Source organism: Wolffia australiana, chromosome 16 (assembly GCF_029677425.1).
Source record: "Wolffia australiana isolate 7733 chromosome 16, ASM2967742v1".
NCBI classification, from domain to species: domain Eukaryota; kingdom Viridiplantae; phylum Streptophyta; class Magnoliopsida; order Alismatales; family Araceae; genus Wolffia; species Wolffia australiana.
Genome location: NC_135850.1, coordinates 11,640,283 through 11,663,530, shown reverse-complemented (window position 1 = coordinate 11,663,530; position 23,248 = coordinate 11,640,283). Strand labels below are relative to the sequence as shown.

At 36.4% G+C, this 23,248-nt stretch overlaps 1 protein-coding gene, 1 long non-coding RNA gene and 1 other non-coding gene across 3 annotated transcripts; 2 read left to right on the top strand and 1 right to left on the bottom strand.

Moving 5' to 3' along the window:
• Positions 1-233: 233 nt before the first annotated feature.
• LOC144714033 (uncharacterized) lies at positions 234-8,851 on the top strand. Its single transcript, XR_013584212.1, has 2 exons — positions 234-650; positions 8,636-8,851. It is a non-coding gene; the product is annotated as an uncharacterized LOC144714033 (long non-coding RNA).
• Positions 8,852-13,682: 4,831 nt separating this feature from the next.
• LOC144713798 (26S proteasome regulatory subunit Rpn7) lies at positions 13,683-18,234 on the bottom strand. The gene is made up of 8 exons (XM_078588489.1): positions 18,054-18,234; positions 17,850-17,964; positions 16,463-16,553; positions 16,224-16,369; positions 15,917-16,136; positions 15,742-15,850; positions 14,937-15,105; positions 13,683-13,945 (listed from the first exon to the last, which is right to left on the bottom strand). Exons 1-8 carry the CDS (start codon positions 18,205-18,207, stop codon positions 13,771-13,773), a joined length of 1,179 nt encoding a protein of 392 aa, XP_078444615.1. The 5' UTR covers positions 18,208-18,234; the 3' UTR covers positions 13,683-13,770.
• A 78-nt stretch (positions 18,235-18,312) lies between these two features.
• TRNAV-CAC (transfer RNA valine (anticodon CAC)) lies at positions 18,313-18,386 on the top strand. The gene has a single exon. It is a non-coding gene; the product is annotated as a tRNA-Val (tRNA).
• The last annotated feature ends 4,862 nt before the right edge of the window (positions 18,387-23,248 follow it).

Here is a 23,248-nt window from a genome sequence, read left to right as displayed (position 1 = left end):
TCTCTCTCTATATATCTCTATCTCGATCTCTCTCCATCTCTCTATCTCTCTATCTCTATCTCTATCTCTCTATCTCTCTCCATCTCTATCCCTCTATCTCGATCTCTCTCCATATCTCTATCTCTCTCTATCTCTCTCTCTCTCTCTCTTTCTCTCTATCTCTCTCTATCTCTAGCTTTTCTCTCTATCACTCTCTATTTCTCTCTCTCTTTATCTCTATAATAACATCCGGATCGTCCCGGACGAGGACGGTGGACGAGGACGGGACGAGCCTCGTCCACCTGACCGTCCGGTGAGTGACCCGGGACGATGGACGGGACGATAGGTCGTCCGGATCATCTCGTCCTGCATACGCTGGGACGATGTTTCGATCCGTCCCAAGTCCATGGGACGAAATTTCGTCCCATGGGACGAAAATAAACGAAATTTCAGCCGCCCCTGCCCAGCTGCCCTAGCCTTTTGAAATCAAATCGGCGGGACTGCCGACTGCCGACTGCGTGTCTGCGTGAGTTACTGGCCAGCTGTCTGGTGAGGAGAGGACGAGAGGTGTCCTGGCTTGGCTTGGAGAGGTGTCCTGACTATCTTGGCTTGGAGAGGTGGAACCAACCTGCAGGAGCACGAATCGGCCAGTGGAGTGAGATTTTCGCAAGGTACGTATCTATCTCTCATTTTAATTTGTAAATCTTCTCTCTCGATCTCTCTCAAACTCTGCTTTTAATTTGTTAATTTTTTTTCTCGATCTCTCTCGATCTGTGGTTTTAATTTTTTCATTTTCTCTCACGATCTCTCTCAAACTCTGGTTCTATTTGTCAATCCCTATCTGACCTCCCAACTTCTCTTTCTCCCTATTTCAAATTCTCATTTTCCCTATTTCTCAATCCTTTTTTGATCCCCCTATTTCTCTACCCCCAGTTCCCCATATCTCCAATTCTCTTCTATGGCAATTCGTGAAGGTGAAGTGTGGAAATTTCCCGTTCACACTGATTTTCTTCGTCGTTCTCTCCTGGTGAGTTTTGCAAAAAAAATTTCCATGCTATATCTGATATTCTTCCTTCACGTTGATCTTCTTCCATGCCATATCTGATCATACGCTTCAGACTTCACTAAAGGAACGATCATTGCTCTCTGATCTTCCTCTCTGATATCCCTATTTCTTTTTCTCCCTTTCTCAAATTCTCATTCTCCCTATTTGTCAATCCCTCTCTGACCTCCCAACTTCTCTTTCTCCCTATTTCAAATTCTCATTTTCCCTATTTCTTGATCCTTTTTGATTCCCCTATTTCTCTACCCCAGTTCCCCATATCTCCAATTCTCCATCTTTCTATTTCACCATCCATCTCTTATCTCCCTACTTATCTATCCCCCTATCTCCAATTCTCCATCTTTCAATTTCACCATCCATCGCTTATCTCCCTATTTCTCTTTCTCCATATCTCAATTCCTATGTTTCTATCTCCCAAATTTAAATTTCTCCATCTTTCTTTTTCTCTATCCCTTTCTGACTTCTACTGACTTTGCTTTTGTGTTCTTTCTAGCACTCTCTACCTTATCAACGATTCTAGGCATTCCTTCTTTCCATCCCTCACTGTCCACGGAGACTTCTTTGACCCTGCTTTTGTGTTCTTTGCAGCTCTCTCTTTCTCGCTCTGTACCCTTTCAACAATCTGTAGGCATTCCTTATTCTCCATCTTTTTTTTCAATATCTCAGTGGCTGTTTAATTAACTCTGGTTTTGTGTTCTATCTTGATTTCCCTCTCTAATTCCTTAGCTCTAATTAGCACACTCTCTCTCTATGTACGGATTTCTGTAAAACAAAACAATTACTATTTTAAAACAACAAGTTGTATTCGAAATACTTTTTAGGGGATCTGCATGATGTTTAATTTAAGCGGAGTTTGCTATGTGTATTGGTTTTTCTAAAACAAAAAAATCACAATTTTAAATAAGTCTGTTGGGGAATTAGGTTGTTTTTCAAAGCATTTTCTAGGATTTTGTCCTACTGTTAAAATTTTCAAAGGTCATTATGTTCATTAGTTTTCTAGTTCCCTCCTAATTTTCCTCTTCTTCTAGTTTCCTCTCCTAATTTTCTGGTATTTTCCTCTTCGGTAGTTTCTTCTTCTTCTAATTTTCCACTTCTTATTCCTCTTTTTTTTCTTCTAATTTCCCTCTCACAGTCGTTCAATCTCTGATTTCCTCTTCTTCTCCTTTTTTCTCCTGATTTTTCTCTTAAACTTTTTCAATATCCAATTTTATACATAGCTTCTCCAACACCTGATTTGTTCTTCTACGACTACTACTATCACTGCTGCTTCACTCTCCTTATTCTTCTTCTTCTTTTCTGGCATTTTCTTCTTCTCCTCTTTCTTCTAGTTTCCTCCTAATTTTCCTCTTCTTCTAGTTTCCTCTCCTAATTTTCTGGTATTTTCCTCTTCGGTAGTTTCTTCTTCTTCTAATTTTCCACTTCTTATTCCTCTTCTTTTTCTTCTAATTTCCCTCTCACAGTCGTTCAATCTCTGATTTCCTCTTCTTCTCCTTTTTTCTCCTGATTTTTCTCTTAAACTTTTCAATCTCCAATTTTATACATAGCTTCTCCAACACCTGATTTGTTCTTCTACGACTACTACTATCACTGCTGCTTCACTCTCCTTATTCTTCTTCTTCTTTTCTGGCATTTTCTTCTTCTCCTCTTTCTTCTAGTTTCCTCCTAATTTTCCTCTTCTTCTAGTTTCCTCTCCTAATTTTCTGGTATTTTCCTCTTGGTAGTTTCTTCTTCTTCTAATTTTCCACTTCTTATTCCTCTTCTTTTCTTCTAATTTCCTCTCACAGTCGTTCAATCTCTGATTTCCTCTTCTTCTCCTTTTTCTCCTGATTTTCTCTTAAACTTTTTCAATCTCCAATTTTATACATAGCTTCTCCAACACCTGATTTGTTCTTCTACGACTACTACTATCACTGCTGCTTCACTCTTCTTATTCTTCTTCTTCTTTTCTGGCATTTTCTTCTTCTCCTCTTTCTTCTAGTTTCCTCCTAATTTTCCTCTTCTTCTAGTTTCCTCTCCTAATTTTCTGGTATTTTCCTCTTGGTAGTTTCTTCTTCTTCTAATTTTCCACTTCTTATTCCTCTTCTTTTCTTCTAATTTCCTCTCACAGTCGTTCAATCTCTGATTTCCTCTTCTTCTCCTTTTTTCTCCTGATTTTTCTCTTAAACTTTTTCAATCTCCAATTTTATACATAGCTTCTCCAACACCTGATTTGTTCTTCTACGACTACTACTATCACTGCTGCTTCACTCTCCTTATTCTTCTTCTTTTCTGGCATTTTCTTCTCCTCCTCTTTCTTCTAGTTTCCTCCTAATTTTCCTCTTCTTCTAGTTTCCTCTCCTAATTTTCTGGTATTTTCCTCTTCGGTAGTTTCTTCTTCTTCTAATTTTCCACTTCTTATTCCTCTTCTTTTTCTTCTAATTTCTCTCACAGTCGCTCAATCTCTGATTTCCTCTTCTTCTCCTTTTTTCTCCTGATTTTTCTCTTAAACTTTTTCAATCTCCAATTTTATACATAGCTTCTCCAACACCTGATTTGTTCTTCTACGACTACTACTATCACTGCTGCTTCACTCTCCTTATTCTTCTTCTTCTTTTCTGGCATTTTCTTCTCCTCCTCTTTCTTCTTGTTTCCTCCTTGTTTTACTCTTCTTGTGGTTTCCTCTCCTGTTTTTGTGGTATTTTCCTATTCGGTAGTTTCTTCTTCTTCTAATTTTCCACTTCTTATTCCTCTTCTTTTTCTTCTAATTTCCCTCTCACAGTCGTTCAATCTCTGATTTCCTCTTCTTCTCCTTTTTTCTCCTGATTTTTCTCTTAAACTTTTTCAATCTCCAATTTTATACATAGCTTCTCCAACACCTGATTTGTTCTTCTACGACTACTACTATCACTGCTGCTTCACTCTTCTTATTCTTCTTCTTCTTTTCTGGCATTTTCTTCTTCTCCTCTTTCTTCTAGTTTCCTCCTAATTTTCCTCTTCTTCTAGTTTCCTCTCCTAATTTTCTGGTATTTTCCTCTTCGGTAGTTTCTTCTTCTTCTAATTTTCCACTTCTTATTCCTCTTCTTTTCTTCTAATTTCTCTCACAGTCGTTCAATCTCTGATTTCCTCTTCTTCTCCTTTTTTCTCCTGATTTTTCTCTTAAACTTTTTCAATCTCCAATTTTATACATAGCTTCTCCAACACCTGATTTGTTCTTCTACGACTACTACTATCACTGCTGCTTCACTCTTCTTATTCTTCTTCTTCTTTTCTGGCATTTTCTTCTTCTCCTCTTTCTTCTAGTTTCCTCCTAATTTTCCTCTTCTTCTAGTTTCCTCTCCTAATTTTCTGGTATTTTCCTCTTCGGTAGTTTCTTCTTCTTCTAATTTTCCACTTCTTATTCCTCTTCTTTTTCTTCTAATTTCCCTCTCACAGTCGTTCAATCTCTGATTTCCTCTTCTTCTCCTTTTTTCTCCTGATTTTTCTCTTAAACTTTTTCAATCTCCAATTTTATACATAGCTTCTCCAACACCTGATTTGTTCTTCTACGACTACTACTATCACTGCTGCTTCACTCTCCTTATTCTTCTTCTTCTTTTCTGGCATTTTCTTCTCCTCCTCTTTCTTCTAGTTTCCTCCTAATTTTCCTCTTCTTCTAGTTTCCTCTCCTAATTTTCTGGTATTTTCCTCTTCGGTAGTTTCTTCTTCTTCTAATTTTCCACTTCTTATTCCTCTTCTTTTTCTTCTAATTTCCTCTCACAGTCGTTCAATCTCTGATTTCCTCTTCTTCTCCTTTTTTCTCCTGATTTTTCTCTTAAACTTTTTTTATATCCAATTTTATACATAGTTTTTCCAACACCTGTTTTGTTCTTCTACTACTACTATCACTGCTGCTTCACTCTCCTTATTCTTCTTCTTCTTTCTGGCATTTTCTTCTCCTCCTCTTTCTTCTAGTTTCCTCCTAATTTTCCTCTTCTTCTAGTTTCCTCTCCTAATTTTCTGGTATTTTCCTCTTCGGTAGTTTCTTCTTCTTCTAATTTTCCACTTCTTATTCCTCTTCTTTTTCTTCTAATTTCCCTCTCACAGTCGTTCAATCTCTGATTTCCTCTTCTTCTCCTTTTTTCTCCTGATTTTTCTCTTAAACTTTTTCATTCTCCGATTTTATACATAGCTTCTCCAACACCTGATTTGTTCTTCTACGACTACTACTATCACTGCTGCGTCACTCTCCTTATTCTTCTTCTTCTTTTCTGGCATTTTCTTCTTCTCCTCTTTCTTCTAGTTTCCTCCTAATTTTCCTCTTCTTCTAGTTTCCTCTCCTAATTTTCTGGTATTTTCCTCTTCGGTAGTTTCTTCTTCTTCTAATTTTCCACTTCTTATTCCTCTTCTTTTTCTTCTAATTTCCTCTCACAGTCGTTCAATCTCTGATTTCCTCTTCTTCTCCTTTTTTCTCCTGATTTTTCTCTTAAACTTTTTCAATCTCCAATTTTATACATAGCTTCTCCAACACCTGATTTGTTCTTCTACGACTACTACTATCACTGCTGCTTCACTCTTCTTATTCTTCTTCTTCTTTTCTGGCATTTTCTTCTTCTCCTCTTTCTTCTAGTTTCCTCCTAATTTTCCTCTTCTTCTAGTTTCCTCTCCTAATTTTCTGGTATTTTCCTCTTCGGTAGTTTCTTCTTCTTCTAATTTTCCACTTCTTATTCCTCTTCTTTTCTTCTAATTTCCCTCTCACAGTCGTTCAATCTCTGATATCCTATTCTTCTCCTTTTTTCTCCTGATTTTTCTCTTAAACTTTTTCAATATCCAATTTTATACATAGCTTCTCCAACACCTGATTTGTTCTTCTACGACTACTACTATCACTGCTGCTTCACTCTCCTTATTCTTCTTCTTCTTTTCTGGCATTTTCTTCTCCTCCTCTTTCTTCTAGTTTCCTCCTAATTTTCCTCTTCTTCTAGTTTCCTCTCCTAATTTTCTGGTATTTTCCTCTTCGGTAGTTTCTTCTTCTTCTAATTTTCCACTTCTTATTCCTCTTCTTTTTCTTCTAATTTCCCTCTCACAGTCGTTCAATCTCTGATTTCCTCTTCTTCTCCTTTTTTCTCCTGATTTTTCTCTTAAACTTTTTCAATATCCAATTTTATACATAGCTTCTCCAACACCTGATTTGTTCTTCTACGACTACTACTATCACTGCTGCTTCACTCTCCTTATTCTTCTTCTTCTTTTCTGGCATTTTCTTCTCCTCCTCTTTCTTCTAGTTTCCTCCTAATTTTCCTCTTCTTCTAGTTTCCTCTCCTAATTTTCTGGTATTTTCCTCTTGGTAGTTTCTTCTTCTTCTAATTTTCCACTTCTTATTCCTCTTCTTTTCTTCTAATTTCTCTCACAGTCGTTCAATCTCTGATTTCCTCTTCTTCTCCTTATTTCTCCTGATTTTTCTCTTAAACTTTTTCAATATCCGATTTTATACATAGCTTCTCCAACACCTGATTTGTTCTTCTACGACTACTACTATCACTGCTGCGTCACTCTCCTTATTCTTCTTCTTCTTTTCTGGCATTTTCTTCTTCTCCTCTTTCTTCTAGTTTCCTCCTAATTTTCCTCTTCTTCTAGTTTCCTCTCCTAATTTTCTGGTATTTTCCTCTTCGGTAGTTTCTTCTTCTTCTAATTTTCCACTTCTTATTCCTCTTCTTTTCTTCTAATTTCCTCTCACAGTCGTTCAATCTCTGATTTCCTCTTCTTCTCCTTTTTTCTCCTGATTTTTCTCTTAAACTTTTCAATCTCCAATTTTATACATAGCTTCTCCAACACCTGATTTGTTCTTCTACGACTACTACTATCACTGCTGCTTCACTCTTCTTATTCTTCTTCTTCTTTCTGGCATTTTCTTCTTCTCCTCTTTCTTCTAGTTTCCTCCTAATTTTCCTCTTCTTCTAGTTTCCTCTCCTAATTTTCTGGTATTTTCCTCTTCGGTAGTTTCTTCTTCTTCTAATTTTCCACTTCTTATTCCTCTTCTTTTTCTTCTAATTTCCCTCTCACAGTCGTTCAATCTCTGATTTCCTCTTCTTCTCCTTTTTTCTCCTGATTTTTCTCTTAAACTTTTTCAATATCCAATTTTATACATAGCTTCTCCAACACCTGATTTGTTCTTCTACGACTACTACTATCACTGCTGCTTCACTCTCCTTATTCTTCTTCTTCTTTTCTGGCATTTTCTTCTCCTCCTCTTTCTTCTAGTTTCCTCCTAATTTTCCTCTTCTTCTAGTTTCCTCTCCTAATTTTCTGGTATTTTCCTCTTCGGTAGTTTCTTCTTCTTCTAATTTTCCACTTCTTATTCCTCTTCTTTTTCTTCTAATTTCCCTCTCACAGTCGTTCAATCTCTGATTTCCTCTTCTTCTCCTTTTTTCTCCTGATTTTTCTCTTAAACTTTTTCAATCTCCAATTTTATACATAGCTTCTCCAACACCTGATTTGTTCTTCTACGACTACTACTATCACTGCTGCTTCACTCTCCTTATTCTTCTTCTTCTTTTCTGGCATTTTCTTCTCCTCTTTCTTCTAGTTTCCTCCTAATTTTCCTCTTCTTCTAGTTTCCTCTCCTAATTTTCTGGTATTTTCCTCTTCGGTAGTTTCTTCTTCTTCTAATTTTCCACTTCTTATTCCTCTTCTTTTTCTTCTAATTTCCCTCTCACAGTCGTTCAATCTCTGATTTCCTCTTCTTCTCCTTTTTTCTCCTGATTTTTCTCTTAAACTTTTTCAATATCCGATTTTATACATAGCTTCTCCAACACCTGATTTGTTCTTCTACGACTACTACTATCACTGCTGCGTCACTCTCCTTATTCTTCTTCTTCTTTTCTGGCATTTTCTTCTTCTCCTCTTTCTTCTAGTTTCCTCCTAATTTTCCTCTTCTTCTAGTTTCCTCTCCTAATTTTCTGGTATTTTCCTCTTCGGTAGTTTCTTCTTCTTCTAATTTTCCACTTCTTATTCCTCTTCTTTTTCTTCTAATTTCCCTCTCACAGTCGTTCAATCTCTGATTTCCTCTTCTTCTCCTTTTTTCTCCTGATTTTTCTCTTAAACTTTTTCAATATCCAATTTTATACATAGCTTCTCCAACACCTGATTTGTTCTTCTACGACTACTACTATCACTGCTGCTTCACTCTCCTTATTCTTCTTCTTCTTTTCTGGTATTTTCTTCTTCTCCTCTTTCTTCTAGTTTCCTCCTAATTTTCCTCTTCTAGTTTCCTCTCCTAATTTTCTGGTATTTTCCTCTTCGGTAGTTTCTTCTTCTTCTAATTTTCCACTTCTTATTCCTCTTCTTTTTCTTCTAATTTCCCTCTCACAGTCGTTCGATCTCTGATTTCCTCTTCTTCTCCTTTTTTCTCCTGATTTTTCTCTTAAACTTTTTCAATCTCCGATTTTATACATAGCTTCTCCAACACCTGATTTGTTCTTCTACGACTACTACTATCACTGCTGCTTCACTCTCCTTATTCTTCTTCTTCTTTTCTGGTATTTTATAGTACTTAATTATTCAATGTCTGATTTCTTCTACTAATTCTTGAATCTCTGATTTCTTCTTCTTCGTCTCCCTTACTTGTATTACCTGCAGGGTTTTCAACTCAACGGCGACTGCTTTTGCGCAAGGGCGATGGATGGGGGCACGACGTCCGCCTCAACCTTCATCCCAGTTCCTCAACAACGATTTCATTTTCTCTTTCACTCACACTGTTTCTGGTCCTTGTTGTTCCAACATTTAATTTTTTTTTATGTGGGGAACACTTTGGAAGTTGGGCAATTATTTTGAATGTTAAAGTCATTACAAAAATTCCTTCTGTTTGTTCTCCACTGCGAAACGCAGAAAAATGATAAATCACAGAAAACCTTGAGTAAGACATAATACCGTAAATAAATGTCAATATTACACTACTTATGACAGGTAAGAGAATTATAATTATCAGATTTAGGTATATTAAATTGACGTGAGTTTTGGTTTCTTATTTATCTAAATCTTTTCTTGGAGTTGAAGTTCAATGCCAGCTTTAGGTAAATGAAATAGTAAATAGAAGAATGTAAATTACTATTAACATAATAAATTAATGCTAAAAATGGGCTGATGAGCACAATTTGTTGATAATCAACCTATATTCCTGTTTAATCTCAATGACATTCTCCCAGGACGTAAAAGTTTATTATTATCATAAATTAATAATGAACACAATTTATTAATAATCATACTATCTACTCGAGAAAAAAAAAGTAATACTATTTTTCGTAGTGAAAAAAAGCAGAAAAAATTTCGTCCATTTCGACCGTCCACCGTCCGGACATCCTGGACGGACGAAATTCTCGTCCAATAGGACGAAATTTTGTCTCGTCTGGGGTTATCCGGACAAAACTTCGTCCGGGATTCATCCAGGGACGCTGGACGAATCGAAATCTTCGTCCCAGGACGAAGTCTTCGTTTCGTCCGCATCCCGGATGTATACTCTATATCTCTATCTCTCTGCCTCTATCTCTCTCTATCACTCTCTATTTCTCTCTCTTTCTTTCTCTTTATATCTCTACCTCTATCTCTCTGGCTCTATCTCTCTCAATCTCTCTCTATCACTCTCTATTTCTCTCTCTCTCTTTCTCTTTATATCTCTACCTCTATCTATCTGCCTCTATCTCTCTCCATCTCTCTCTATCTCTATCTCTCTATCTCTCTCTCTATCTATCTCTCTCTATCTCTCTCTCTTTCTCTCTATCTCATCTCTCTATCTCCATCTCTCTATCTCTCTATCTCTCTCTATCTCTCACTTTTTCTCTCTATCGCTCTCTATCTCTCTCTCTTTCTCTCTATATCTCTATCTCTCTGTCTCTATCTCTCTCCATCTCTCTCTCTATATCTCTATCTCTCTGTCTCTATCTCTCTCCATCTCTCTCTACCTCTCTATCTCTCTATCTCTCTATCTCTCTCTCTCTATCTCTCTCTATCTATCTCTCTCTATCTCTCTCTCTTTCTCTCTCTCTTTCTCTCTATCTCCATCTCTCTATCTCTCTCTATCTCTCACTTTTTCTCTCTATCGCTCTCTATCTCTCTCTCTTTCTCTCTATATCTCTATCTCTATCTCTCTGTCTCTGTCTCTCTCCATCTCTCTCTATCTCTCTATCTCTCTATCTCTATCTCTATCTCTCTCTATCTCTCTCTCTTTCTCTCTATGTCCATCTCTCTATCTCTATCTCTCACTTTTTCTCTCTATCACTGTCTATCTCTCTCTATCTCTCTCCATCTCTCTATATCTCTATCTCTCTGTCTCTATCTCTCTCTATCTCTCTCCATCTCTCTATCTCTATCTACGTATGTATCTATCTACCTATATATATATATCTCTCTCTCTTTGTCTCTATCTATCTCTATCTCTCTCTCTATCTATCTATCTCTTTCTCTCTATCTATCTCTATGTCTCTATCTCTCTCTCTTTCTCTCTATCTATCTATCTCTCTCTCTTTCTCTCTGTCTATCTATCTCTCTCTCTTTCTCTCTATCTATCTATCTACCTATCTCTTTCTCTCTATCTATCTCTATCTCTCTATCTCTCTCTCTTTCTCTCTATCTATCTATCTACCTATCTCTTTCTCTCTATCTATCTCTATCTCTCTCTCTTTCTCTCTATCTGCCTCTATCTATCTCTATCTATCTATCTCTCTCTCTTTCTCTCTATCTATCTATCTACCTATCTCTCTCTCTATCTGTCTCTATCTATCTCTATCTCTCTATCTCTCTCTCTCTTTCTCTCTATCTGCCTCTATCTATCTCTATCTCTCTATCTCTCTATCTCTCTTTCTCTCTCTCTCTCTCTCTCTCTCTCTCTCTCTCTCTCTCTCTTTCTCTCTCTCTTTCTCACTATCTATCTTAATGAACACTGAATGAGACTTGCAATGTGTCATTGCATTCCTGCCAATTATATTTCCATCATTCAAATGATTCTTATAAAGATTAAAGCAATATCAGCACGCAATAGCAGATAGAGGTAACAGCAAGGGAAGGAAAGAATCAGGAGATAGATAAAAGCAAGTTATATTGAACCTTTTTTGTACTTTATCAAAATATATTCAAGGTATTTTTCATTGAAATAACTAACTTTAATGATTATTTAATGTTGAATATATCGGAAAACATATTCGGTCGAAATAATCGGCATATAAGTGAGTACTTGTACTAATTGAATATATAAAATTCAAGTGTATACTAGTAGACTTGGGGGTCAATTATGTGAAATATTTGGGGCCTGAGTTGAAGGAGGTCAAGTGCCATCACTTAGTGCAAAACTTTGGGGATCAAGAATTATAAAGCTTCACCAACATTTTATTTTATTGGTATCCTTGTTACATCTTCCTACCAAGTGTTTAATATGGGGGTACATTCACACAAAATTGATTAGGGCTCATCATCAACTCAGGTGGGATAACCCGCAACAGCACTAAAGACTTACCTAAGCTGTATAAAAAAATAACTTTGTCTTCCTTAGATTAGTAACATGTGTTTAATTATATTAAAGTGAATAAAATTTGGAGGACTTAATTCACCCCCATTCCGTCTTATTCATGCCTTATCCACTTAAACTAACAAGTGGTATTAGAGGCTAACTATACTTAAAACCATAATTAGTGTATAGAAGTAGATCATAAGGGTATGGAAGGTGACTTTAGGCCTCCTACTGTTGATGACACAAATTTCTCATAGTGGGATAAGAAGTGAAAATGTTTCTGATAGGGATTAGAGTTACACTATGGAAAATGTTGTGAGATGGATTGGGAGCCAACCTTGATAAGGCAAAGGAAAATGAGTTATCACTTAACTTCAAGGTCATGAACATTACCTTACATTGCAGAAACACTGTAAAGTGTGAGAATATATCATCTCTTGGCACTGCTAAGGGGATGAAGGATATATTACCGACTTCGAGCTTTTCAAGATAAATGAAGGTGAGAAGATTGAGGAGATGATGGGTTGATTAGACAAACTCCTATACTAGATGAGGTCACCAGATAAGTCATTTACAGTTTTTGATTTTAACCATAAGATCCTGAGTTCTCTTTCAGAAGAAGGGAACATGAAGGTAATTTCAAAATAATTCACCTGAGTTCTCCCAAAATAATATTAAAAATGAACTATTTAGACCCCTTTTCTACCCTCATCAGATGCATATACTTAAATTAGATGGGAAAGACGTAATAATACAGCCACCTAATTCACAACTCTTTATTAGTTGATTGTCCCAACTTTTTTACCATTATATTATACAGATCACTATAATTCATAAGAGTCTTCAGTTCGTGGGTATGAAATATCAGTGGGAAATAAAACATTATATTGTAATCAAACTTTACCCAGATTATCTTTTTCAGCATTACATAATATATTCATTTGGGGTTAACCAAAGAAATATATATAATTCTGCTCATTCAATTGGACTCCTAACAAAATCTGAACTCGATGTTTTAAGAATCTAGTTTGGGGGTCTGTAATGATATTTTATCAAGCTTTAATTTAAGAGGAAAGAGTTGTTGACATTGTTTATTATTACTCTTAAATTCGCCAGCATCTATACCGAGTACCTATTGGTTTCTTGAATGACATAGACTAGAGTGTTTTCAGTGATTGAACTTCTCTGTTGAGATTACCTACTCATCTGTTAAATTCTAAAAATATAAATACATAATTTAGTTTGATATTATCCATATCAGGCTCTTGGTCTCCTGAATGTACTCAATCATATCATTTTCTTTTTTAGAACAAGTACTCAATAATATCATACCTTTGCATGTAAGAACATTAATATATCATGAAGAGAGCAAAGTACAAGAGAAAATCCCAAAAAAAAGTATTTGCATGAACAACATTAACACCTCATGAGAAGAACATCAAAAGCCACAAAGCGAGTATGATTTGGCTTGCCCAATTTTCTTAGAGATTATTTAATATTTAAGCCTAATAAGATTTTTTTAATAGAGGGTTGGTTATGATGCAAACGTATTTTTTCAAAACCCGAGCAGACGCTTGTTAACATTATCAAATTTAACAATGAGGTTGATAACTAAAGCTTTTCTAGTTCATTCAGCATCCAGATTTTACTTGTATCTTAGAACTGCCTAGTAAGAAGCCTAAAATAATCACAAAACGGCTTGCGATGCCAGATAACATATTTTTGTGATGATACACCAGATTTCAGTTTATACTTTTCTTGTTTATGTTGTTAGAATGATGTGACATAGAATGTTAAGGCATCTAAAAAATGGTATGTAATCACAAAGTTCAACATTATCCAAAAGAATGAATCCACCAAGATAGTAATAAACGCAATATTATGAAACGATGAGTATCTTTAAGAAAACGAGCAACAGAACAATTTTTCAGGTTCCTTGTTTAAGAAGATAGTAAAACAAAGTATGATTCAGGGATTATATTTACTGCACAGAGTTGTTTGTTTTAAAACGAACATAATCACTACACGCATCTCAATCATGTAATCATGTTACGCCAATAATGATGATAATAAGACGAACTAAAGTTCAGTATACAAATGGTGATTGAACTTTTTGATTAAATGGAGCTAGATTTTATGCAATTATAAGTGGACTTAACCTTCCTATCCATGTGTACACCATAACCATAATTAAAATCGTTTGCCGGCAAATCCATACCCAAGAATTTCCACATAAATTTGCCGAAAGATTGATAAGAGTAGAAAGGATTCGATCTCACATGTCAATGATACGGGAGAGCTTCTGGATGCGATTGAGCAGAAAATCGCCCTGCTTGATGGTGGCCTGATACAGCGCGTTCTTCGCGTCAGGCCTGTTCGTCTCCAAAACCCCTGCCACCTTGTCGATCTTGCAATGCAGTTTTCCTGCTGCTATGAACCGAGATAGCTCCCTGCTCCATCAAGAAAGAGTTCATCATTTTTTGTCTTTTAACTTTTCTTTATCTTCTATGGGGAAGAGGAAGATCAAATAAGATTGGATTGGATCAGATTGTCGTTGATTGGCAGTGTCGAGCGATTCGATGATTATAGTGCAGGGACGCTGACGGGACGATTTTTTCGTCCCGGACAAAATTCGGGACAAAAATTTGTCCCGGTGTACCACCGGACAATACGGTTTTCGTCCCGTGGGATGAAAAAACTGCCCGTCTGAAAGTCTCGAATGATGGACGGATGAATCTGGACGAAAAACTGCCGGATTCACATCTGACGATTGAGATGTTTCCACCTGGTCTCGTTATTACAAATTGCATTAAAGTCCCTGTATTCTTATGTGTGTGCAAAGTGACGCCGCTCAGAAATAATTGTACATATGTTCCTTTGCATTCTCTCTCCTCCGTATTTCCCTAAAAAACTTAGAAAAATCAATTTTAATATATTAAAAATATAAAATGGGTTTTTTTTCCTCTGGGACGAGGGACGGGACGGGGAAAATTGTCCCTGGAGGACTGGACAGGATGGTTTTCGTACCGTCGGATGAAAAATTTGTCCCGTTCTTCGTCCCTGCACTGAATCCAGACGTCGGACAGGACCAGGGGAAATTTGTCCCGTCCCGTCCATCGTCCACGTCCGGGACGATCCGGACCTATACCATATCAAGAAGTTTGCTCTGAGCAACTGATTTGATCAATCATTTGGTCTGGATCTGATCCAGACAGCCATTCTGCACTGGATAGTCGAACATTTCAGTTCTCAGCTAGACCCACCAAGATCTGCTTTGATCAAGATAGTCAATCAATCTGATTGGCCTGATCATGGTCCCGACCCGATCATATCAGGTCAGCGTTCAGATCGATCAGATAGACTCAAAAACTCTAGAGGGAGGAAATAATAAAAAAAAGAACCAAAATTAAAAAGGAAATAAGGATTCAAGTTTGAACTTACAGGTCGATGAAGTCAACGCTCACTCCGAAAGCTCTTGCCATGGCTTCCATGGTGACGCTCTTGTATGACTCCAAGAACTGAGAGTAGACAACTGTCCGGACCTCCCTCATGTAATAACGGAAGTGGGGTTGTAGATAACGGTCCAACTTTATTTTTTTGGTTAAACCAGCTGAAAAATCATTTGTAATGAAGTCAACAACTCAATAATGTTTTATGTAATAGATAAGAATACCCAAAAGGCAGTACGAAACCATGTGTGATAGTCCAGGTTTATTTGTTTGGACAAGCCAGCAGAAAATCCATTTATAATGAAGTTGACAACTCGACATTGCTTCCTGTATTTATAAAAAATACCTAAATGCAGTATTAATGAACCACATAATGCAAAAGATAACATTCCAGGGAAAAAAGTGAAGTCCAAAAGAGGACAATTCAGAATCTACGTTAAGATTCGCGTCAAGGATCAATTTCACTTCTTCAGAGAGTCAGAAGATAGAGAGCAAGAACAAGGAAAGGGAAACAGAAAGAGATTTGTATTAGTTCCAGATGCGGCCAAGACTTCCAGATGTGGAGTTCTTGATCTTGGTGGCAGCTGAGCCGGATACGGATCCCAACTTTCTTCGATAAACAATTGAAATCATATATCTCGAATATTATTACACTTGGCTATTTATATTCGGTGATAAATTAAATAATGGTTTTTTCTGCGATAGATACCGAAAAGGACGTTATGAATCCACAACATTACTAATGATATTATTTGCAACACAAGACAAGTGAGGGAAAAGAAATTTCAATCACGTACAGAATGCAGCGAAGAATGATTTGTATTGGCAATCATAGAGGGAATTCAGAAAGTCGCCAAGATGCGGGATTTTCCCAATGACAGCCAGAATCTCAGGAGCGTCGACTACCTGTCATGTTATCAACAAATTCTTAATAAATAATATAGAAGTAAGAGGTAGAAAGAAAGAAATTACCTTCTGCTTAAGGGAGACTCTATCCAAAGATATCACACTGGCAAGAACCGTGTAGAAAACAAACGTGTCATAAGAAAATAATTCGTATGTCGTGAAAGTAGAAATGGAGCCCAAAAACAGCTCTGCTGCTTTCTTGAAATTTCTGGTGGACAAGCAAAACAGGCCTTCGTACACTTTTAACCTATTTTTCCTCTCCCAGTCCCCTCCCTCCTCGAATAATCTGGCATTTATTAAGCATTTTTAAGTATTGTCACAAAATTATAAAATGTGGAGGAAAAAAGGAATCAGAAAGGAGAGTATATCTTACATTTTAGCCTTGTCTATGCATCTTGAGATGAGATCAAAGTCCATGTAAAAGAAACCGAGCTGAAGTGAGTAAAACGCCAAGTCCATTTTCTGACCAACGGCCACTGTTTTGCTCTCCGTCACTTTGAGTTGTTCCAGGGCCTTTTCCTGAAATCAGAAAGAGCACCTCAAATCATATCAAATTGGTAAAATAACGTCTATAAGGGAAGAATCGTGAGATAAACCATTTAAATTTGGTACCTTGTCACCAATTTTGATGAAATACAAAGACTTAGCAAGATGAGCCTCCCGGACTTCACTCTCGCCTAAGTTCTCTTCGGCATCAGCAATTCTGTCAAAAATAAGATGAAATATGCAAATTGAGAATGATAAAACGTAAAAAACCCCAAATCTTAAAAAAATCTTCTTAAACCAAGGTCCTATGAATAAAGATCCTAATTGACATGTTTCAATCAAAACATCACGGCATATGAGCGTTTTTTTCCAAAGACTAGTCACAAAAGAAAATCTCAGTATCTGGACGGAGATATCTATCACATCCCAGTTTAGGTTCACCATCCCAAGATGAAATGGATAATTGATATCCAGAAACCCATGTGTGTGGCATGTGACAACTTCGTCATCGTCATCCTAATGCGCATGAAGTACGAGGATGATGACTACTTGTAGAGAAAGTAGGCCGAAAGGACGGCAATGAAGACTGGTAGAGGCAGCCATGAATCGGCAAAACACTCTGTAGGGCTGCCAAGAGAAATCAGACGAGACGAGGCTAAAACCAGCAGAGAAGACCATAATGCCAGCAATTCTGGCGGGGTCGATTTGTCCGGCCATTATCATCAGCCGCCACTACGTAATTAAGATGAGGATTTTTTCACAGCTGTCCTAATCACGAATGAGTGACGATGACGACAATGGCGACTTTTCATCCCAGCAGAGACGAGTGAAGAGGATTATGATGACTTGCCATTGTAATTGCGGGCAGAGAACACAACATAACTACCATAATTTGAAGAAACCACAAGCCTCTAATGCTACAGTAAACAACTCGAGTAAAGATGATCTTCTATCTACCATTCCAATAATCATTCCTCATCAACGCAACAAATCGGTTACATAGACTCAAGACAGCTACAACTAGCAAGAAAGCTAACATAGACATTAGCATGGCATTCATGAAAATTTACGGCTACATTCGATTGGAAAGAAGGTCATGGCAAAAAAATGCAGCAAAGTAAATGCGAAACCAGCAAGTATACTGAGCTAGTCAATACTGTAAAATTACGACTAATCCACCCAAAAATACTTCATTCGTTGGGAAAGAAGTTCAAGAGGAAAAAAAGAATGCTGCACAGTGACTAACCAGAAAGTATACTAAGTAGTTCTACCGAATTAAATACTGTAAAACTACGACTAATCCCATCAAAAATAACAGATAGCACAGTGACTTTGTTTGACAAAATGATCTCTTTCTTGAGAAATACATTGTTAAAGCAGAATAACACGTCCCAGTTTTCCAGAACAACAATGGGAAACGACTTACTTTAAAAAGCCACAATGGGAATTAGAACAATTAAAAATTAGAACAATGGGAATTTAAAAAGCCACAAAACAAAGGGAAACGACTTACTTTTCGTCCAGCTTAGCAATCTCCCCCTCGATTTTCCCACGCATTGTCGCGAGGACCTCGGCATCGAAAGGCAGCACCGATTTCGCACCGAGAGACTCGTACAGAGGAGCCATATCTACGATTTTACGAGGAAAAAACAGCTTAAGATAGATTAAAATCGTGGGTTTGCAGTAAAAATCATTTAGGGCAAGGAGAAGTTGATACCATCGGCCTTGATCGAGGCCAAAGCTTCTTCTTGAAGGCGAACTTTGTCGATGTCGTCGACGTCGGGGTGATTGAGGTGGAAGAGCTTGAGGCCGAGGGCCAAGAGGGGCTGCTGCTCCTGCCGCTCTCCGTCTTGGATCTCCATGTTCATCATCTCCTCTTCTTCTCCTTCGTGTTCTACAAGCAGACCGGAGTTTTAAAGAAATAGTGGAGGCTTAAATTTTATTATATAAAACTTTGCGATTTTACTTACAAGAATGTCTGGGTGGTGTAGTCGGTTATCACGCTAGTCTCACACACTAGAGGTCCCCGGTTCGAACCCGGGCTCAGACACATCTCTTTTTCTTTCCAAATTATTTTAAGTGCCATATATTTCTTTCTTTGTTGTTTTTGCAATTCTTTTTTAAGCCATATATTTCTTTCTTTGTTGCTTTTTGCAATTCTTTTTAGTGCCATATATTTATTTATTTGTTGTTTTTTGCAATACTTTTTAGTGCCATGTATTTATTTATTTGTTGTTTTTTGCAATTCTTTTTTATGCCATATATTTGTAGTGCATGACCGTCCAGGACGAGGACAAACGATGGGACGGAACAAAGATAATCCCGTCCTACATCCCATTTTTAGAGGTTCGTCCACATCCTGTCCAGCGTTTGGGACGAAAAATATGTCACCATAAAGATTAGGCCTCTCAGAATTTGACATGTGTGACAACACGTGTGTTGGCCACCTAGAGCTCTCTAGCTCCTACTTGACTCCCATGGAACACAGAAATAGTCTCGTCTGCCGTCCAAGGCCCCATATGGGACGGTTGTTTCATCCATATACAATTTTTAATCTATGACCCGCCGTTTGTCTGAATTCTGGAATGGGATGATATACTTACCCACGGACGAAATAACCATCCCTTCCGCGTCCCTGCACTATAAATATATTTTACGATTTCTTGTTTTTGCAATTATTTTAGGTGCTGTATATTTTTCTTGCAGCCAAATTGTTTCTTTCCACGTGGATATTGGATTTCAGGTGTTACATTTTCTGCTATTATTTTCATACAGACAAATCACTTTTTTCCGAGTGTGGGTCTTTCTTTTCGTAAACTTAAACCATGTGAAAACTAGATTTTAGATTTTTAAAATTATTTTAGGTGTATTTGGCAATTGTTCGCTTGCATCCAAATTACTTTTTCCAAGTGAATTTTCAAATTTTCAATTTTTGCAATTTTTTTCAATTTTTCAATTCCCCCCCCCCCCGCCCTGCCCGAAGATTGGATTTTAGGTGTTATAGGTTTTGCAAATATTTTTATTCGGAAAAATTACTTTTTCCCCCGAAGATTGGATTTTAAGTGTTATATTTTTTCAGTTAGTTTCATGCAGCCTCCCTTATTTTCAAAAAGAATGTTGCTACATTTTTTGCAATTTTTTTCATGAAGAAACTTACTTTTTCCCCATGAGTATTGATTTTAGGTGTTATATGCTTTACAATTATTTTCATGCGGCACCCATTATTTTCGAAAAGAATGTTTTCACTTTGGTATGAATATTGTTTACTATTTTCCCACTTGAGGAGAAATTACACTTTTTTCCACTCTAATATTGGGTTTTAGGTGTCGTATATTTTGCAATTATTTTCGTGCAGATAATTACTTTTAGGTTTATACTTTTTAAAATTATTTTCATGCAGCCCCATAATTTTCCAGAAGACTGATTCCACTTTATTAAAATTTCAAATGTTTTACTTTTAAGTCTCTTCCCTTCTTTAAGAATCTAATATTTTACAAGGGATTCAATGATAATGTGGACAGATGAAATAAATTAGACAAGCAAATGTTAGTGTTGTTGATCTTCGAGCTCTGATACAATGTTCCAACAAATGACCTTTTAATTTTGAGAATTTAAGAGAGTAAGAACAGAGTGCCAAATGGAGAGAGTATAAGTATGGCATTCGTATAAGTATCCTTAAAGATGAAAATATTGACTCAAGGGGAAAGCCTAAAAACTCAAGCCTAAAAACTTAAAGTTGACATAAATGTCATTATGGCATTCGGTAGAATTCAAATGGAATTCAAATAATGAATTTCATATGATGATTATATATTTTTTATTGACTTTTCTGGCAGTTGTTATTTATCATATTCTATGCCACACACTCAGTTCTCTATATCTCAGATGTTCTCTATTTCTTACGAATGAAAAACCTATACATCTTCAACTGTGTTAAAACATGAGAGAGATGAGCAAAAGGTGGTACAAATAACTTGCTGTATTTGACAACCCCTCTTTAGCTAAATATCACTCGTCGCAAACTAACTGTTAAAGTGTTTCTATTTATGATTACAAACCATATGTTTCATATTGTCTATATATTTGATTATTACCTTATCTTTCTTGTATATATCTTAATTTCTTTCTCTCGTTACGTATTTCATTATTTATCATCTCCTTGCTTGCCCTGATTTTGATTTTTTTTCTTATGTTGTTGTCATTTGAAAAGTCCTATATTCCTCGCTAGTTTTCATTTTTCTTGTATTTTAAAATAAAAAAATGAAATTAAGTAATCTCTTTTTTGTTTTTTTGTTTAAATTTATTTGTTGGATTAACTTCTACACAAAACAAGGACAAAAGCGCTCAAGCTTTTGTCGAATTTATTTTTCATCCATTTGAGCTAAAAATCTTCAGTACTTTTATCAGCTCAAAGTTCAAATTTTGTTTAGATATGTGATATATATAAAATATAACTGGTTAAATTGAATAATGAATTATATTGTCGACATTTAGAGATAATTTGATGTGCTTATTAGGTATATATGAATTGAAAATATTGAATGAGTGTTCTGTGTGCAGTACTAATGAATTTCAGTAGAATTTCTGGGTGAGATCCGTCACATAGTAGAGCGTATAGAATCTATTTAGAAGTCAAATATATTGTTGGATATTTTTTGGAAAGCATAATTTTATGAAATTTTAAAATTTGCTACACATTATAGTGTCTAGAACAATATTAATTCCTCACACATCCATAATGCCGTTAGACAAGCTTTTTCTCACGAAGGTCTAAATAAGCGTGCCAATATGTAAATTTAAGATCACTAAAGGGTGGCATTGAATTTCAGTACTAATTCCTACCGTGAAGATAAGTAAAATCATCGTGCATGATCATTGAATGTAAAAACAAAGCATCATCAATAGAAAGGACAACACGAGGGTTGTTAAATATAACAGGTACTTACTACTTTATATGTGTGCAACTATAAATAGTGCTTGTCTTTGTGATCTAGAGCACGACAGATTTGTGTGATTGGTCGGGTTTCTACTTAAGGATTATAATATTAGGAAGGATACTCCCTTGCTGTCGATTAATGAGTATCTTAAAATATTATTAAATATCACAGTTTGATTCATTTTCTTCTGTCCCTCTATCACACTCACGATAGAAATATATATTCCATGTGTCACTCATTGTTCATTTATAAAAAGTATTCATTATAGTGCATGTGTGATGCTTATAAATCAAGCTCGTGTAACACACTTAGCAAATTAAGATGAGATCATAATACAAAGATCACTAGCCGATACACACGTTCTAAATATGCATATTTGATGGATACCCTAGAAAGACTGATAACATATAAACTATAGGGTTATTTTTGGGAAATTTATACATATTTATGCATTAAGATAATTATAACTGCGTGTTATCAACCTTCAAACGATTAAAACTATTTTTGAGTGATATTATGATTTTTGTGGATTTAAATGTATTTTTAAGGATTGTTTCAACTTCATATTCTTAAGAACTTAATTTTCTGACTGGGACTTTATTTTTAAGAATTAATATTCAGAACATATTTAAGGCGAACATACACATATATATTAGTAAATCACTAAAAATAAATGATAAGTTAGCAATTTATATTAAATATAAATTTTGAAATTTCAATTGGATCCATTTTATATGTGTAATCATTCATCCGCATGAGACTCCCGGATGACCTAGGGTATGGTTCATCTTCAAACCCCAATCTGCCATTTGATTAGTACTGATGTGTAACATGGATCATTGGAGAATGCCTTCTCTAATATCCTCACTACCCTAGCCAAATATTTATAGTGTCATCTTTCTTGAGTCAATATCCTCTTTTACCGAGGGCAAATGATAGCGTCTTGACCCCTCAATCATCTTTGTGGGCTTCTTCCTATATATGAGCTATGATTATTTTCAATCATGTGGTTGTAGACTTGTAGGTCATAGTCTATACATAGTTGTCCATCCACAATATATCATTGGTGTCTTAGGTCAATGGATCACTTATACAAATGTGACATGAATCAACCCGATTGACGTTTAGATATAGTACCATTCACAGATTCATTCAGATTAATTTAGTAAACTCTTTCTCCTAAAGCATCCACTATATGTACTTAGTGCTATCATTCTTATTAACAAAGGAATTGAAGTTTAAAGGTAACATTTTCATTTTGAAATTTTAATTTGCGATATCTCTCGATTTAGAGAACGAGAGTATATCAAATTTGGGCTTAAATTGCTCGTCTCGTCAAGGTGCGTCTATTTGTATCAACTTTTCTATCCTTCCCTTTTCATTTATCTGAGATTTTGATGATTTAAAATCCCTATTACCGTTAAAAATTACGTGGCATGCAATCCAATGCGGGCAGCTGAAGACGAAGGACCACCCACCTAGCAGGCTAATGTGTCAAACACGTTAGCGAGACAGGAGAGCGCTTTTGTTGACGTGGCCGATTCAGCGCCCTAGTCTTCTGATGTGTCACCCATGTCAAAAGGTCGCTCAGCCACATCTGCCTTAGGATCTGTCCAGGCCATTGGATATGACACCTTGGACGAATCCAATGGCGTACAATTAATGAAAAAAAACAAAAAAAGTAGAAAAAGAAAAAAAAACGAGCCCCACCTGCTACGCCCCCTGACAACATTAAATGTTGTCGGGACCAAAGTCGTCAGCATGCCCATCTGGACCATCGTCCCACACGTGTTGTAATCACGACGGTCCAGATGATGGACCCGTGGACCATCATCCCCTCGTTCAAAAAATTGAGCCATTGGCATTTAATGCCAACGACTCAATAAAGGCCAACAAGTTGATTTACTCGGTCGGGTCTGACCCCGTCAACCCGGCCAATTCTGGGCGGGTCGAAACAGCTAGCTTTGACCTGGTC

Excerpts from the sequence above, each read along its gene's own strand:
- LOC144713798 (XM_078588489.1), bottom strand. The coding sequence starts at position 18,207 with ATGATGAACATGGAGATCCAAGACGGAGAGCGGCAGGAGCAGCAGCCC. Across the intron at positions 17,965-18,053 it reads GGCCTCGATCAAGGCCGATG|ATATGGCTCCTCTGTACGAG; the intron begins GTATCAACTTCT and ends GTAAAATCGTAG. Across the intron at positions 15,851-15,916 it reads GAGTCTCCCTTAAGCAGAAG|GTAGTCGACGCTCCTGAGAT; the intron begins GTAATTTCTTTC and ends ATAACATGACAG.